This window comes from Necator americanus, chromosome I (genome assembly GCF_031761385.1).
Source record: "Necator americanus strain Aroian chromosome I, whole genome shotgun sequence".
NCBI classification, from domain to species: domain Eukaryota; kingdom Metazoa; phylum Nematoda; class Chromadorea; order Rhabditida; family Ancylostomatidae; genus Necator; species Necator americanus.
This window is the reverse complement of record NC_087371.1, coordinates 3,973,695-3,989,930: the sequence shown is the minus strand read 5'-3', so window position 1 is coordinate 3,989,930 and position 16,236 is coordinate 3,973,695. Positions and strand designations below refer to the sequence as shown.

Here is a 16,236-nt window from a genome sequence, read left to right as displayed (position 1 = left end):
TTACAATTCTTTAAAATACGCGCTACCAGAATCCCAAGAAAGAACTCGACGACGTGATACACGAAATTCCGGGTCCCATTGAACCCATAGGGAAAGTTGTCCGATGATTAAATCCGCTGTTGCAAGTGTTCATCGTAATTTCAGCGCCATCTGCAAATTCCTACGTTTTTTTACATTGAAAGTAATTTCGCACATTCCTGAATGTGATTCTGGGAAATAAGAGGGAAAATGTTCCTGAAAAAAAAAATACAAATCGATCGGAACGTTCCAGAGAAGAGGTTAGGTAAAAACCTAGCGGCACATCTTCTACTAGTAGGTGACAATCGAAAAAATATGATTTTAATATGGTGATAAACTTCTAAAACAAAATTTTAATTTAATTTATTTGATTGATTTTCAACTTCTGAATTCTGAAATTAAAGGATTTTTTTTGTTCAAAAGGAAGAGACAGAGTAAAGTTTTGAACAGAGGGGTTCGCTCGTTCAAATTCATTTCCCTCATCATAATTTGCTGAGGAATTTCTATTACACTTCAATTTTTGATGTAATGGTACGAAAATCCCGAATTTTTCGAGAATTTTCGATATCTAAATTAGGTAGAGAAACTAGGCAAATGTTCACGCGTGTTGTTTTTAAGTCAAGACACTTCCTCGTCTCTTGATCAAAGATCAAATCCGCCAAGCAAACATAGATTATCTCTATAGGGTAAAAACTAAAAACATATAATAAGTGATATAATAAGAACAGAGCAAAGATCAACGCGCTGATCTAGCAACGATCGAATCGATCAATAACTGACTCGAAGAGACCACACTAGCACTGACCTTGTGACAATGTGAGCCGTTTTTCGGGACTTTGTAGAATAGCCTGTGTGATTAGATCCGCATAGCTGAGATTCCCCCAGGCGTTTCGACGTGTCGTTGATTTTTTCGACGCGCCAGCGTTCGTTCCCGAATCACCGGCGTCTGTGGCGCCAGTTGGTGTGATTTGATCGTTCATTACCGGTGACGACATGTTGCAGCTGCTAAATTTTGTATTCTTAGATGGAAAAACAATCATGTTTACCCTACTGGAGCAGTGGAACAGCGCTATATTCCATTTTTTAAATCCGTCTCTATACGGTAAAATTAAAAGTCCCATAATAGTTTTGGAAGGAGGAGAGAAGGTGCAAAATCACATGGAGACGGGGAATTTTATCGGAGATTTGCGGAAATCCCACAAAACAAGGTATGAATGAGCTGTGGGACCTTTGGTAACTGTAGGTGATGCAGAAAGATCCCTGAAGTCAGTGCGCTAGGAAAATGAAAGAATGCTGCTAGGTAAAATGGTAAAGGAAGATACTGTAGAGTGGAAAGATATGAATTATTTGAAGAAAAATCAGCTAAAACAACGTAATCCTTGAATAGAGCAGTACAGAAGCGATAAATATAAAGGAATATGGGACCTCCACGTAATGGAATTGCAAAAGCAAAAAAACGAAAATCAAAAATAAGGCAAATATGAGGGAATATTGGGGTTAACGAGGATTATATCCAAGGATACCGTATGTAACCCCGTAAGGGGTTTTCACTTACCTAGGTGAGAATGTGTTGTTTCCATCGGGGCTATGCAGAAGAGCGGCACTGGATGCTGCCGATGTGGCACCAAGTCTACCGTTCAGATTTTCAGCACTATCGTACAGCCTGTAAACACAATACAAAATAATTACGAACTGAACTAAGGTGTTCGATGAAAATCTGAACAACTTCACCACGCATCGCAACCGCAAAATGAGGTATATCGGTGTGATGTGTTTTGTGGTTTTGTGATGGGTGGCATCATCGATCTCAACCCTCCTTCACTCTCACAACACCTCTTTCAAACTACCAATCTCACCTCCCCTGTTGTCTCCGATACAATACATCAAAACACCACCATATTGCCAAAAAGCGTGGAAAAATTTCCGCGAAAACGAGATAACTCGTCCACCACTCGTTTACTGGCGGTCAATTCTCGATACAACGACGACGGCGACTACTACTGCTACTACTACTACTACTCGGTAACTACGTCCCCAGAGACGACCTTATCAGTCCCTATAAATTGTTTACCGCAAGCCAAAACTAATGCTGCCTCACTCCGCACCACACCACAACTATCGACATACATAAGGAGCTGTTAGAATAGCTGGCGAATTTCGACCGCTAGCTATTCTGAGAGCTGACCGAGAGTATAGGTAGGTTATGAATACATCTACAGTAGAGGAATGTCGACCAAAATGTGCTTGTGGCACATGGCACATTGCGGCGCAACGATTAAAATTCACAGCGATCCGCGAAATGTTCTCGATAGCGATGACGTCAGTGGAAAAATTTCATAAATTCAGGGGAAATTTTCAACTTGGAGACATTCGGATACTATCCGGGGAGTTTCCGATGGCCCATTACAGTTGAAACAAAATACAAGTGTAATTTAGTGGTGGATAGACGTTATTTCTGGGAAAAACCAACTTATCCAGGGGTGGCGGGATGTTTGAGACTGTGGACGAGATTTCACACACCATGGAATGTCACAGGAGCAGCAGAGTTAGGATCTAAGAATCTAATTCTCAACAAAACAACGCTAAATTCCTAGTGAACAGTGGATTTCTCGTGTATTTAGTTGAAGATACACGTTACTACGGGAAAACTCGTCCACATTCTCCCCAAGTGCACTTTTACATAGTAATTTGGTGTACTTAAAGAAATGAACGAACTTTTAATTAGTAGACACACGATCTTTGAGGACTACTTTAAAATTAAGCGGATGAGGGAGTGAAAGTCTGGAGAGAAGCATAGCCACATAAGTGCTTCTTTCATCCTCTCATCCTACTTGTTTAAATTTCAATGAATTTAAAAATTGGTCGTCGTTCAGAGGAAAAAAAAAACCACTGCGTATGTTGCGAATTTAAGAGCTAGCAATTCTTAGTCACTAATCAGTCAGAACAGTGGAACGGCTGTGATACCGTTATCATGGTTTCGAATCCAAAACAGCAATGCATTGCTGTGAACTAGAACGAGATCAAAATTCTGTTTTGCCGCCGCCAAAAGAGAGAAAAATGTGCGCTTTCTAGTGCATAGATCGTTGAAACAGCTCTAACTTACTCTCCATCCTCTTCTGGAATTTGTTCGTGAATCAATGGACTCGTCTGAGCATTTACGTCCAGCTGCGGTCGTCGCATTGGCCACGTGTTACAACGATCTCGTGACAATGGTCCCATCTCTTCGCCGGAGTCGTCCGATGCGGGCGTGGTGCCGGGCGCGAGTTGCGCAGACATGAATGTCTGCTGTTCAACAGCGACGCCTAGTTGCCCGATCGAAGACGAAGCGGACGAGGAACCACTGCTTGGCAGCGGCGGCTGTGGCGCCAATGGCGCCGGCGGTGACGCGGCAGCTGGTAACGACTGAGCGCTCATTGACCCTCGGCGACTTGCGATTGATACGGCTCTCTCCCGGCGTCGTCGTCAGCGTCGTTGTGCCTTGGCCAATACACCTCAGATTTCTTGAGCGTACACTAGGAGAAAGAGTACTGTAAGTTTGGCGGGCCTTCACACGAAAAACGGGAACATCTCCGAGACGCGAGAAGAGTTAGAAAAGATTTCAATAAAATAAGTCACATGATGTGGAAAGGATGAGAAAGGAGGAGAAACCGTGTGAGATAAAGAGTCCAGTTCCTTAGCAAAACTTTTTGCAATTAATAACCAGTTTTTGACGTGGACGTTCAGTTCTCAGAAAGAAATCGTTCAAATTGATCAATAATATCCAGGTAGTCCTCAAGTGTAATTCGGTCTGGAATGCCACTTTTAGCGCGGGTTACTGTAGCTCAGCGTGTAATAAGAGAGTCAGCACGTAAAAGTAAAGTAATCTGAAAAGTGCTACGATAACGAACGCACACACACACACATACACTTCTGTTCAATATGTGTAGGGGATCAGTCCACGCCACTGTGGTAATAGAATAGAAACGCAAAGGTCACACAGTTGGAAAGTTGACGCAAAATTGCACATTTGCCTAAATACACCAGAAATGGATGTTGTGACGTTCAAGTTTCATAAATTTCATGGTTCGCACTAGATCTTTTGGGCAAAGCAGCAAACATATGAAGGAATAGAAGGTTTAAGGATAATTAATTTTGGACTCAATCCGTAAAGAACTACACAGACTTGCTTAACTGTACAAAATACGTGTAAAAATTGAAAAAAAAAGTAAAATAGTAAAATTCGAAAATTAAGATCTCAGTGGTTAATCCAGAATATTTTTGAAGGACAAAAGGGATGTCCTGAGAAAATTTCCTGGGGAATTTTGATCGCACTTCTGCTTTAGCGCGATATTTATTATTTACAAACGAATTCATTTCGATGTCAAAAAAAAAATGAAAGGAAAAACAGTGGAGAACAAATAAATAATATAATTGATTTGTGAGAAAAAAAAACAGAAAATAATATTTTCGTCACTGCTGCTAGAAGTTTGCAGGATGATTAAAGGGACACTGTCACAGCCGTTTCATGTTGTTTCGTTGGATACGAAAAATAAGGTGTGGGTGACAAAAGGATCGGTGTATCGTAGGGAAAAAAGTCGCTACAATCAATTTTTTTTTCTAACGAGTTCGAGAGACTCTGTGTAGCTGCGAATAAAATTTCTTCCTATTTCCTGGATTTTTCTTACCCACTTCCTATATTTGTTAGATGAAAAATTAGGATTTTTCTAGAGGAGACCCCATACATGAAATTTTCATATGGCCGTGGTGAATATATGGTTAATAATATTGTAAATTCCCCCCTAAATAGCCTAATACACGTGCCACGTCATGTTCATCCATAAATTTCGTTCATCCTCCGCTTACTGTAAACAAAAAGGTGAAATCGAGTTCAAATCGTGGCCAACCAATGGAAAACAGTTCAAAAATCGTACACATATAACTCATACACAACATTATCTAACGGTCAAAGAACTCTCCACATCGATCGATCAATAATTGATTACCCGTAGTCGATGACGATGTGTGCTGTGAACAAAAAAATAAATGATCAATAACAATCGCAATTAGATCGTGATGCGAAGCGTAACAGTTGAATCTGTGGGATTATAAATTATGGTGTCAAAATTGCACTTATGTAATAATCCAGACGAAAAAATCGATTATTTTAGATATTTTAGTTTGTTTTATTTTAAATATTACTATTATTATATTATTATTTTATTTTTTAGCTTAGAGCGTTCAGAGAACAAATTCTGTAAGTGTGAATTTTTTGAAATCGACGAATAATTTGAACTGATTCTTCTAGATATTTGAATAATCAAAGGTGGCAAGGTTGGAAAATTTCTAGTTAAGGATTCAATGGAGATATTATGTGGAAATTTTTCCTAGCGCAGCAGATAATGATTTCCAGTAGTGTGCTTTTTTCGAATAGGCTGAAAATTTTCTTAAAATATGGTCATGAAAATCATGAATTAGAGAAATTGATTCAAAAACAAAAAAAAATAATGCAAATAAAATAAATAATGATAGCAATAATAATAATAATAAATAATAATAACAATATAAATATAATAATATAAATAAATACATAATATAAATACAACTAGAAATAGGAATTATGTATTTCCGGAGATGAGAGAGTAGTGACTTAATTTTGACGTATGGACCAATGTCAATTTTGGAAAAATTTGGGAAATAAGAAAATAAAAGAAAAACACGCGGATATATATACGATACAAAGTTTTTACAAGCTCTGGGTACTTCATATTAACGGAAAAATCGCATTTTCCCTCCTCAGCTGGAATTGTCGCCATAATACCCTTATAAGGCAACAATCATGCATGATCTCATGTGTATTTGTGTATATTCCTCTCTTAACGAAGGTGTGAAGAAAAATTCACGTACATATGGCGATCCAACTACCATTCTACGAGAAAAATTTTCCTTTTTTTTCAAAAATTTTTTGAAGAATTTATCCAATTGCAGACTTGCAATGTTCAACATGTCCTTTGGGTGAATGTTAGAGGAGAATTTTCCAACAATTTGTTTTTGTGGCTTGAAATTATTTCCAGAATTGAAGATTGCTCGTTTTCATACCAATATTGATTGATACACTTTGATATTTTGATATGTGGAGAGTGGAAATAATCGAAATCACCATAAGAAATAATTGATTAATGATTCGTAACCATAAGATGACAAAAAATGTGTCTTCTCAGACTTTTTCTTCCAGAAATAGCTGGAACATTCTCATCTGCTTGGGCCCTACCCCCCGTTCTTCTCACCCTCTCCCATTATAATCACTGGAAAAACTCCGTTTGTACCCGACTACCCGATCTATGGCTAATTAGACTATGTAACGGCGTTCATGAGTCTATAAACACGCTCTTACGTCCACGTAACTCGTCCGTTTAGTTCAATAGCATCGAATGAGAGAAGGTCCCATGTCAATGAATGTCACGAAGTCGAGGAAGTGGCTGACAAGTTCTTCAGACACACGTGGGAATAGATTTGAATGTATAATCAATGACACTACATGATTTATTGATTTGAATACATCGACGGAGGGGGAAGGGGTGGACGAGTTCCTGGTTCATTTAGAAAAAAATAGAAAAATTATTTTAAAAAAATAAAGCGAAGAAGTGATGATCTAGGGTTACGGTAATGACACGGAAGACTGTCAGTAAGAAATATCCCTTAATAATCCTAGATGCTGGTAACCGTTATATGAATCAAGGGCTTCCTACTACTAGGAGACCGCCCTAAAAGGTTCAGAAATCTAGCAGCACCCAATCGTAACGGAGAATCGATCGATATCGATTCCTGGACAGCTGAAGTTGAACGTGCTCATGGATCCAGCATCTATCAGGTGCACATATGTGATCTTTCCAGAGGAAAAACACCTTTTCATTACAAATGAGCGAAAATCGGCGCAAATCCCGAAAGCTCCACCCAAGGCAAAAACCTAACAATTTTGTTTTCTGGAGACCAGAATCCAGACAAAGAGGGGATTTTTCGTTGCCGCGAGGGAACAATTGTCTTGAAGTTTTTCCTGAGCACTGAATGCCTAATACCTTATGAAATCCAGGACTATGGTGAAAATATTATGAGAAAACTTTAATATTTGCCGAATTTAAATTAAAATAGGGCACTCGACAAAATTTGAATCGAGATCGAGTTGAACTTTGGAAAAAATGTATTTTCTTGGAAACTAGTAGAAGCATATGAGTACGCAAATATACTTTTCAATGTTCAATTAAATCATAAATTTTCTGGGGGGAAATTCAGGAAAATACGGGAACAGAAAAGGAAAAGAAAAGTTGTATGGGAGGGTACTATCGAGAACAATCCTCAGTCGTATCGCCTAAAACCTTCGAGTTCACAATTTTTCTTGTAAAGCTGCAAGAAAAATGATGCGAGGTCTTTCAAAGATTTTACAGAGAATGAGAATATTTCCGGAGAGACTGAATATCTCTATCAAGAGGTTACGGGACTATGAAAAAGAGAAAAAAGGAAGCAGAGCTTCTTCTTGCAACAGGAAGAGCGCAAGAAAAAGGTTCGAGGTAGTTCGCAATACGGCAGAAGAAAAAACTCCTGCTATTTTCGCAGCCTTGCCGTAGCATCGCAGTGTGAACAAAAAAGCAGATTCACAGAGCGTCTAGCGGGTTGAATGACTTGTAAACAAACGAAAGTATCCACGTTCAACGAGACTGGAATACGATACGCAGCGTCGCATCAAAACAAAATCCAAATCGGCGCCGAAAAGATTTTGAGACTGATCTTTGATCTGCAGGATACATGCCGCTCAGCTGCGAAAGAAAAAAACCCGACAAAGGAAAAAAACGGCTGGAGCGTGTCGTAGTAGCAGCGGTGTCGGCATCTCGCGACGACCGCGCGGCGAGGGCGGTGCCGACGCCGCCGTCGTCGTCGTCGGCTGTGGCAGACGGCTGGCGAGAGAGCAGCGCGGCGGCTGAGATGGTCAGCTGCGCGGCGGCGAGAGACGCCGGCCGTTGCGGAGCGCGTCAGACACTCCTCGCCTCGGCTGTGTGACTCCTCTACTGACTGACAGCCGGTAGCACACATACACACACCCATGCAGCATAGAGAGAGGAGCCCACGAAGACCATGTGTCGTCAATAAGTCGAACAGTTCGACGAGGAAGACTTCAATGAGCCGAAAATATGAGGAGGAGGAGGAAAGACGAGGAACACTTTGCCGCAGCCGCATCAGGAACGGCGAACGGCTTCCGGGCGCCAAGCCAATGATGTAATTATCCGGACTGAAGAGAGGAGATGCCAATTAACAATCTCCAATGATTAATGTGGAAATTCTGACGAGAGGAGAATGGCACATACCTGATCTTTGATTCATCGGATGAGCAAAGAAAAGAAGAAGAAGAAGACTAGAAATCTTCACGAATAATTGACCGAAAAAAAACAGTGATTCGATGAACTCGTTCTTATCGTCAGCGAATTGAGCCCTCTTCCAAGTAGAGAACAGTTTCCCAAGTTCCAAGAAGAAAATTGAAAAAAAGAGTTTCTGAACCGGTTCAAGTGATTTTCACCAAAAGAACGAGGAACAATCGACGGATAAAACGAATTAGAGCAGAAAAAAACGGAAGAGAGAAATGGTACGACTATTCGAACACAGAACGTGCATTCTAAAATCCAGAATTGTTCCTCTTGTTTCGAAATCTAGCACTAATCATGGGACAGGTCAATTCTGATGAGCTGAAACGTTGTGGAGTATAAATGGGTGCTCAGGTTGAAGATTTCGTCTATGCAGATCTGGTGTTCTGCTTTGAAGATTTGAATCTTTTAATTTTGATTGAATTTGATCTGCTTTGAAGATTCCAGGAATTATAATTGGCTCAATATAAGCATTGGACTAATTTCAGTTCATTCTAATACTTCGCATGAGAAAGAAGCAAAATTCTCCGGATTTTCCCGAAGTCGACGCGTTTTAAACCACAAGACAGTGGCATTTGAAAATCGATTCGTACATATCAAATGTTTAAAGTGCACTCAGTGTTTAAAGTTTAAGTTCGAGAAGAAATGTCTATTATTGGAAAGGAAATCGCAATAAGAAATGTGTTTCTCGAACAGAGCAATCAATTCTTATCACTCCGGCAGAGAGAGAGAGAGACATTCGTTCGAACAATGGTCCTTTGAAAAATAGGCGAATTTCTGAGCTCATTCCATTTGTAAAGGAACACCTGTTAATAAGGATTGAAAAAGTGGAAAAGGAAGTGCTAACGACACTGCATTGGAAAGAGGAAGGAGCGAGTTTTTTTTCCCTGGAAAAATTTGCAAAACTTCTTCGATGAATCCAGTAATATTTCGAACAATTCAACTAATAACCGTAGGAACTCACACCGATTTCCCGGAATAAAACGTCTCTCGACACGCCGTTAATCCTCTGATCAGAGCAATCCGCAAAACGTGGTGTCAGCGAATTCGGGCATTCTTTGACCGTGCAACGTTCGCACCGCCGGCATTCGTCGCGAGCCGAACGACCGAACGAACGGACAGCCCAGCGGTCGGCAGCAATAACGAGTGAACGAATAGCCGGCCAGCCGAAGCGGAGGCGCCGCGTCTCCGTTCTTCCGTTTAACTCTGCGGCCGAGTCGAACGGCGCTGCCATCCGACTGCTACGGCCATTCCCATCCCAGATAATAGCCTCCTGTCCGCCTCGTTGCTTCGTTCATTGCCTCAACTCTCACTCATTCAAAGATCGGGCCGAGAAGAAAAAAAAAACGCGCTTCCGGAAGTGTCGTTATGTGTCAGAAGACACAAGTGAGCGTGAAAACAAATCGCCATGACGGGCGAGGTTCTGGTGTAGGAGCCGAATTGATGATGATAGATAAATTTAGAAGAAATCATAGAGAAAAGTTAGCCTGATAGATAAGGTGGCGTTTGAATACCACATAAAAAAAATCCCTAAAAATCCGGAAGAGTTTTATTGACCAACGGCAATGCTCAACGGATGGGTGGAATAAAAATTCTAGTCGTCTTCAGGAGAGGTGATATCACTGCATAGTTCTACTCTTTAACACTTAAAGAAAAATTTAACAAATTTTAACAATTCTATGAACCATTTATACAAACAGTTAATCCCAGTTCTTGTTTCTTAGAAAGGACCTCTTAGAAAGAATCCATGAACCTCTACGAAAAACAGACTCAAAGGTTAATTTAAAATCACTTAATCTTGACAAGAAGTTCTCCTATCCGAATCCTTCCGTTACCCCGTTGATGGCCACAAAGTCTTCCAGAAATATAATATGAATGAAAGAACGTAGTGTGACTGCGACTCTCTTCCGCTCTACGACCTTTGCCTATTTTAACCAACGAAAAAAATCCTAATATTCCATTACAGAAAAGGTGGATACCAATTTCAACCAGGTTCCCCATGTCTGAAAGGCATCGGACCTTGTTCAGTACTTGCCTTCGATGCGGGAGAGATGCTAACTTAGGATATATCCTTATCCTACATCACTCTAAGCCGAAAAAAGTCTCATATCCATTCCGATGGCAGGATTTCTGGGACCACAATCTAGGATCTACGTTATTTATCTATAATTGACGAACGTAATCTAAATTAGGACGGCATTGACCAAGAATCGCGTTCAAAAATTGACTCATTTGGCTCCGTACAATACATCTCGATAATTTCAGTTAATTATCCAATTAAGTATGGATCTAATTAGAGTGTAGAGGACTGAGCGCATAAAATGATGGATGAACTATCAGAGAGCGCTTCCATTCAACTCCATTGAATTCGAGTTGCATAGAGATGACTGCCTTCTAGCAGCAATCTTCCTCTTCCCTAGCACAGATTACTGCAAGTGGAAGTTTTTTTTATAATCTCGCCACCGATGCTGTAATAGTCGGTTGATACCAGTAAGTATTGATCGAATCATAAAAGTGAAGGTGAAACTTGATGGAACGGCGGAAAACAAATCGAAGATCTGCGGATGGATAAAAAAAAACAGAACGGAACAATAGCTTAGAAAGCGGACCATAGGATGAAATCAGAAGGTGCTGCCGCAAATTTTTGACTGGCGACTGTAAGCGCCAACCAATTTATATCGCTAAAAATTCGAGGAAGACCGCGACGATTATGGCACGGGGATGGCGGGCGAGAGTCGGTTACTGCCCCAGTGTGCGCGCTCGCGTCGTCCAGCCGGCATTGCCAGATCGAGAAACCGGTTGGCATACAATGAACGAAATCAGGTACGGTGACGACGACGAGTAGATAGACGTGTAAGGGGGACGTTTGATGGCCAACTCCTTCACCTAGGCAGAACCTACACCACCGCCTGTTGCTGACCCTCAAAGTGGAACCATCTCCGCTGAGACCAGATAGGAGAACCGGAAACATGTCCACAGGATGGACATGTAGACAGCGGAAATGCGACCGGTGGAATCATGATGAAGCAGAATCCAGAATGCTTAAAGGCTTAAATAATGAAATATAGCTGCGTTTGATCGGGGCCAGAACTAACAGAAGAGCTTAAGCGGGGTTTCTGACGAAAAAGCCTTGGTTCATGTTGAAATCTGGGACCGTTGCTCTAAATGTTCTTCTTCAAATTATCCTGCTTTTCAAAAGAATGGGAAATGGCAGTTCAATTAATTTTGTCTTTTATTTTTTCCTCAGTGAGCAGGACAGCTCGAACGCCGACAAAAGGCGAGTTTCACGCTCCCGATCAAAAAGGAGTGATGAAATGAGCTTGGGGGAAAGTTCGAGTATTACTGCGAAAAATTTGAAGGTGAATGGATCCATGAAGGACAGTAATAAATTGAAAGAACTGATAAGAACAGCAGAACTAAAAGTGCAAATTACTTTAAAGGATGTAGATAGGGACAAGTCCATGAGTTCGAAATGTTCAAAAGTTCGAATAGAGTGCATTTCCGTCCTCAAAAACGACAGCTACCTCACGTCTCTGTGGGCTTCAAATAGTGTCGCGAAAAGTAAGGATTCAACCATGAGGGACGTTTCTCGCAAGATAACTGATTAAAATGAGAAGAAAAGGACTTTATCCTTTGCACTTTAACCCGTACCCAGTTAAGGGTAGGGTTATAAGGGCACAAATGCCCGGAGGATGCAAAGATCGCTGTGATCAAGAACAATAGGTAGAATTTTTTTTGAGAAGAGGAAGAATTTTTTGAGGAATAATTAGAACAACAGAATAAATATAGGTGCAAAATAAAATTTCCTTAAGAGAATAGTAAAATCCGAAAGAAAGCGAGCAGAGAATCAGGAAAATTACCAAAAACGCACGGATCCTACACCTGTACCATCGCTTAATGATGTCGGTTGTCAGCTCATCGTTAATCCGTTCGCATAAGCATTAAAAATCTCCAAGGATACGGAGTGTATAGAGAAGGAACGGCGGAGCGAGAACACCGAGGCGTGCCGGGGGTTCCGTCGTCGTCGTCTTATCAATTCCATGCCGTTACGGCGCCAAGCAGAAATGAGCAACGCAGAGTGGGCTTGCTGGCTGGATTGATGGTGGACTCGACTGACGCTGATGGCTCTGGTCAGAAACTGATAACTATCGGTTTGCTATCAGACGTTCTAAAGAACAAAATTGAGCGACAGCAGGCCGTTTTAAAGCGATCAGAAATCCTTGACACAATGAACGATTCGCGGAAATCCCAACCGGACATGAAACTATTCCACGAAAAAAAAGCCGATGAAGAAAAAAAAGGGGAGCAAAATAGAAGAAACTAATAGATTGCTACTCGTGAAATTCCACGAAGTAGTAGGGTGGGGCTTGGTTGTGAACGAAGCGAAAAACACGAGCATATATACACGCAGCCATCGAGGCCCTGAAATCCCCTCACTCCGCCGCCATCTCACTCAACCTCCCGCCCGTTCCATCTCGCTCAGTGTTCGTTGATCACATATTGCGTCGCTTTCGACTAACGGGAAGCGACGTCGATTTCATCGTGGCGGATAACACAAGAGGCGCGTCGGTGTTGAAGTCGATTCCTGGACCGGCGGCCAGAAGTCCCAAATAAACTTTAGAAAATCGCTAAGAGGTTAGTGCAGGTGCTTACTGTTGTTCTATAGGTGAACGAGAGAGGAGAAACAGAAGCAGATGCAGTAGTTTCTCCTTGAAATTTACATTTTCAGAAGAGTTGAAGAGAAAATAATACTCATCTGAGGATTTGCTTGAAAACAAATTACCAAAGTTAAGTTATCAAAAAATAGAACGAATTACCATTTACTAAAGTATGGGAAAAAATAATACAAATGTTTTAAATTCCGATTTTTTTCAATTTTTTCTATCATTATAAATAGGAATATATATTTTATTATATATATTTATATATATAATATAATAAAATTTATATATATATTATATATATATATTTAATATATTTATTCTTTACTAAATTCTTTTCTTTTCTAGATTTCTGGTTTTCTATTCTTTCAGATGAGGGAAATTTTAGCGGGAATTTTGTCCTCTCAAAAATTCCCATAAATAGCGCAAGTTCATATTGAATCCGAGTTATTCACGTTGAAACACCTTAAAAAATTGTAAACATTCTCGGATTTTTGTCCAACAACACTATAAGAAATTATCCATTCATGAAAAGAACTAAAACTTATTTTAAAAAATATTTTTATGTAGTGAGGATAGAAAGAATGGGACAGTTTGCTCGTATTTTTGTTAGACTATAAAATCCTTCATATTTATATGGAATTGCTTCGTATAATTGCAACATTGTTGTAATTACCAGTTCTCTTCTTGAACAAAGCTAAACTTTGCAAAATAAAATATATTTTACTAAAAAAAAGTAAGCGGGGGAGATCAGCAAGAAGTTTCTAGTGAATAATAATAATAATAATAATAATAATAATAATAATAATAATAATAGTGAAAGTAATAATAATAATAAAAGAAATAAGAGAAACAAGTCTTGATCCGATTCGGCAGCGAATTGTTGCACTTTCTTCAACATCGACGAATAAGAGCCCCAATAATTTTGATTTTAATGACACTAAGCCGTTTCGTAGATGGAACACAGATCCCAGGATTCCGCGATAAAAATAGCCGGAATTTTGAATTATACATTAACATATTGAAGAGATTTTACGAAACAACTACGAAGGGGGGAAAAAAAGACAATTGATTGTAAAATCAATCTGTCAGCTGTTTCACATCAACCCATCATCATTTCAACATTTTCCTATAATCGAAGGAAAATCGAGGTGCCTGGTTTCAAATTAGTGATCACGTGCATTTCATATGATGCACATGAAAGTGCACTAAAATGACGTGAGAAGCGAGGAAAAAAGTCCCCCTTCAAGGGTGTCCGAGAACGCTTTAAGGAAGAACAATGGATATTTTTGGTAAAAACGAATAAATATCATTCAAATTTCACCGTTATTTGATTTTGAGATGAAATTTAGGAGAGAAAAATGAGTGAGGAGAGAGAGAGGCCGTTTAGGAATTTTGGATATTTTTGGCTTGGGTATCGACTTAAAAGGAAGAAGTGCGAGAGAGGAAGTGAATTTGCAGAGATTCTTAAAGTTTAATTTGAAATTAAATTTTTATCTTTTAATACCGTGGTCGTGGCGTTAAACCGTCGAAGTAAATAAATTAATTAAGTAAAAATTAATAAATAAATTGGCGAAATAACGATCTGATAGTGAGGCACGTGAGAGCAGCTGCAGTCCCATCTCCACCCAGCCAGCCACACGGCTGGGTCTCTGTTCGAGGATATCGGCGGAGAGAAGGGGAAAGAGAGAGAAAGATGTGCAAGTGCATGCGCTGCTGACTGCACTTTGTAGCGCGCACGCGCGCGATAAATTCGCGCACACCGCGGCGCCCGCTGCGGCACCGTACGCGATGCGAACGCAACGAGGCGAAATGAACAACGGGGAGAAAAAACGCAGGCGGTTTTTCACAGCGAACGACGGTAGCATCCATTAAAAAACAACTCTAAAAACATCTGTAGATGTTTCATTCACCACTTCCCCGTTGGGGGATTTTCACGTGAAAGAGAACTTCTGGAAATACGATACGATGGGAAAAAGAGAAAATCGAGAGGAAACTACGAAAATAAGCATAAAACTTAGATCAGAGAACGGAAACTTCTATTGTTCATAGTTGACCCATAAAAATCCTTGGAGTCATTCTATTTTCATCGATGTATGAAAGTTTTCTTGCTCCGATATAAGATTTATGCTTATTTTTTACAGTTTGTTCTAGATTTGTTTTCTCTCTCTTCTCAAATCTTTTTCCACAATTTTCTCCGATGAAAAAAATTCTCGTTAGTAGGTGCTGTGAGAGAAACAACAGAAAATTTTTGTTTTCTGAAAAGAAAAGCTATGCAGAAATGTTCTGATCAGAATTAATGGAAAAAAATAGGATAAAAATTTATGGTTTAGAAAATGGTAATGTAGAAATATCAAAAAATAGAAAAGTTTAGTAGGGAAAATTCGTCTGTGGGTTTTAACTCCGGACAAATAATGTGTAACATCAGTTTTGTTATGCCCAAACATAAGTTTAGTACCAATTTATCAATCCTACAAAGATGAAAAGCCTAGTTGGCGTTCGCCGGTGTCGAACCATCGACTACACACACATAGTTGTAACCTCTTACCACTGTGCTAACCAGTACATCATCCAGAATATAGGATATGACTAATTAGGCTCATAATATTTTCTTATGACTTCCTAGGTTTTCTTATAGGCTTTTTTTTTTCGAACAGTTGTATAGTTGTCCTAGCTGATTGCTTGGATTTCCTTTCAAAAATCGCAGCTACCGATGTGTGAAACAATTACGAATCTGCTTACTACTATTATTTAGCGTAGAATACGATGCATAGGGGTCATCACCATCGCATCAAAATGTAGTGCGCAACTCGAGCTTCGCTAACGGTGCCGACCGATGCGGACGCATCCTTCGGCATACCGACAAAACGAGCCAAATGATAGATAAGTGTTTCGGCGAAACCCGATTATCGGCCAAATGGCGTTTTTGCTGCTGCCGCTGCTGCGGGCGGTTTTACCCCGTCAACCTTCGTTTCCGTCGGTTTCTTCTTCCCTGAGACTAAGACTAATCTATTATTTAGAATAAATTATAAAGCTTCAACACCATTTGATTGCTGAAATTCCGTTAGAGGAGAATGGAAATCCGGAGCAAGAACTACTTGAACCCTGTATCCGATCGATTATGAGGGGAAGTTAATTCATGAAGTTCATCGTGATGGTGCCTCGATGGA

At 40.1% G+C, this 16,236-nt stretch overlaps 1 protein-coding gene across 4 annotated transcripts in view; it reads right to left on the bottom strand.

Annotated features, from left to right (window-relative positions):
- RB195_004408 (uncharacterized protein) overlaps positions 1-16,236 on the bottom strand; it is a gene marked incomplete at both ends in the record, with an annotated part of 47,751 nt that overhangs the window by 6,748 nt on the left and 24,767 nt on the right. For 3 of the 4 annotated variants that reach the window (XM_064182242.1, XM_064182243.1, XM_064182244.1), the window contains 2 exons: positions 824-1,023; positions 1,574-1,681. In XM_064182242.1, the coding sequence (XP_064033507.1) occupies positions 824-1,023; positions 1,574-1,681 (308 nt within the window). Of the gene's footprint in view, positions 1-823; positions 1,024-1,573; positions 1,682-3,121; positions 3,433-16,236 lie in introns of those variants that run through there. The other variant, XM_064182241.1, reaches the window with a different exon arrangement.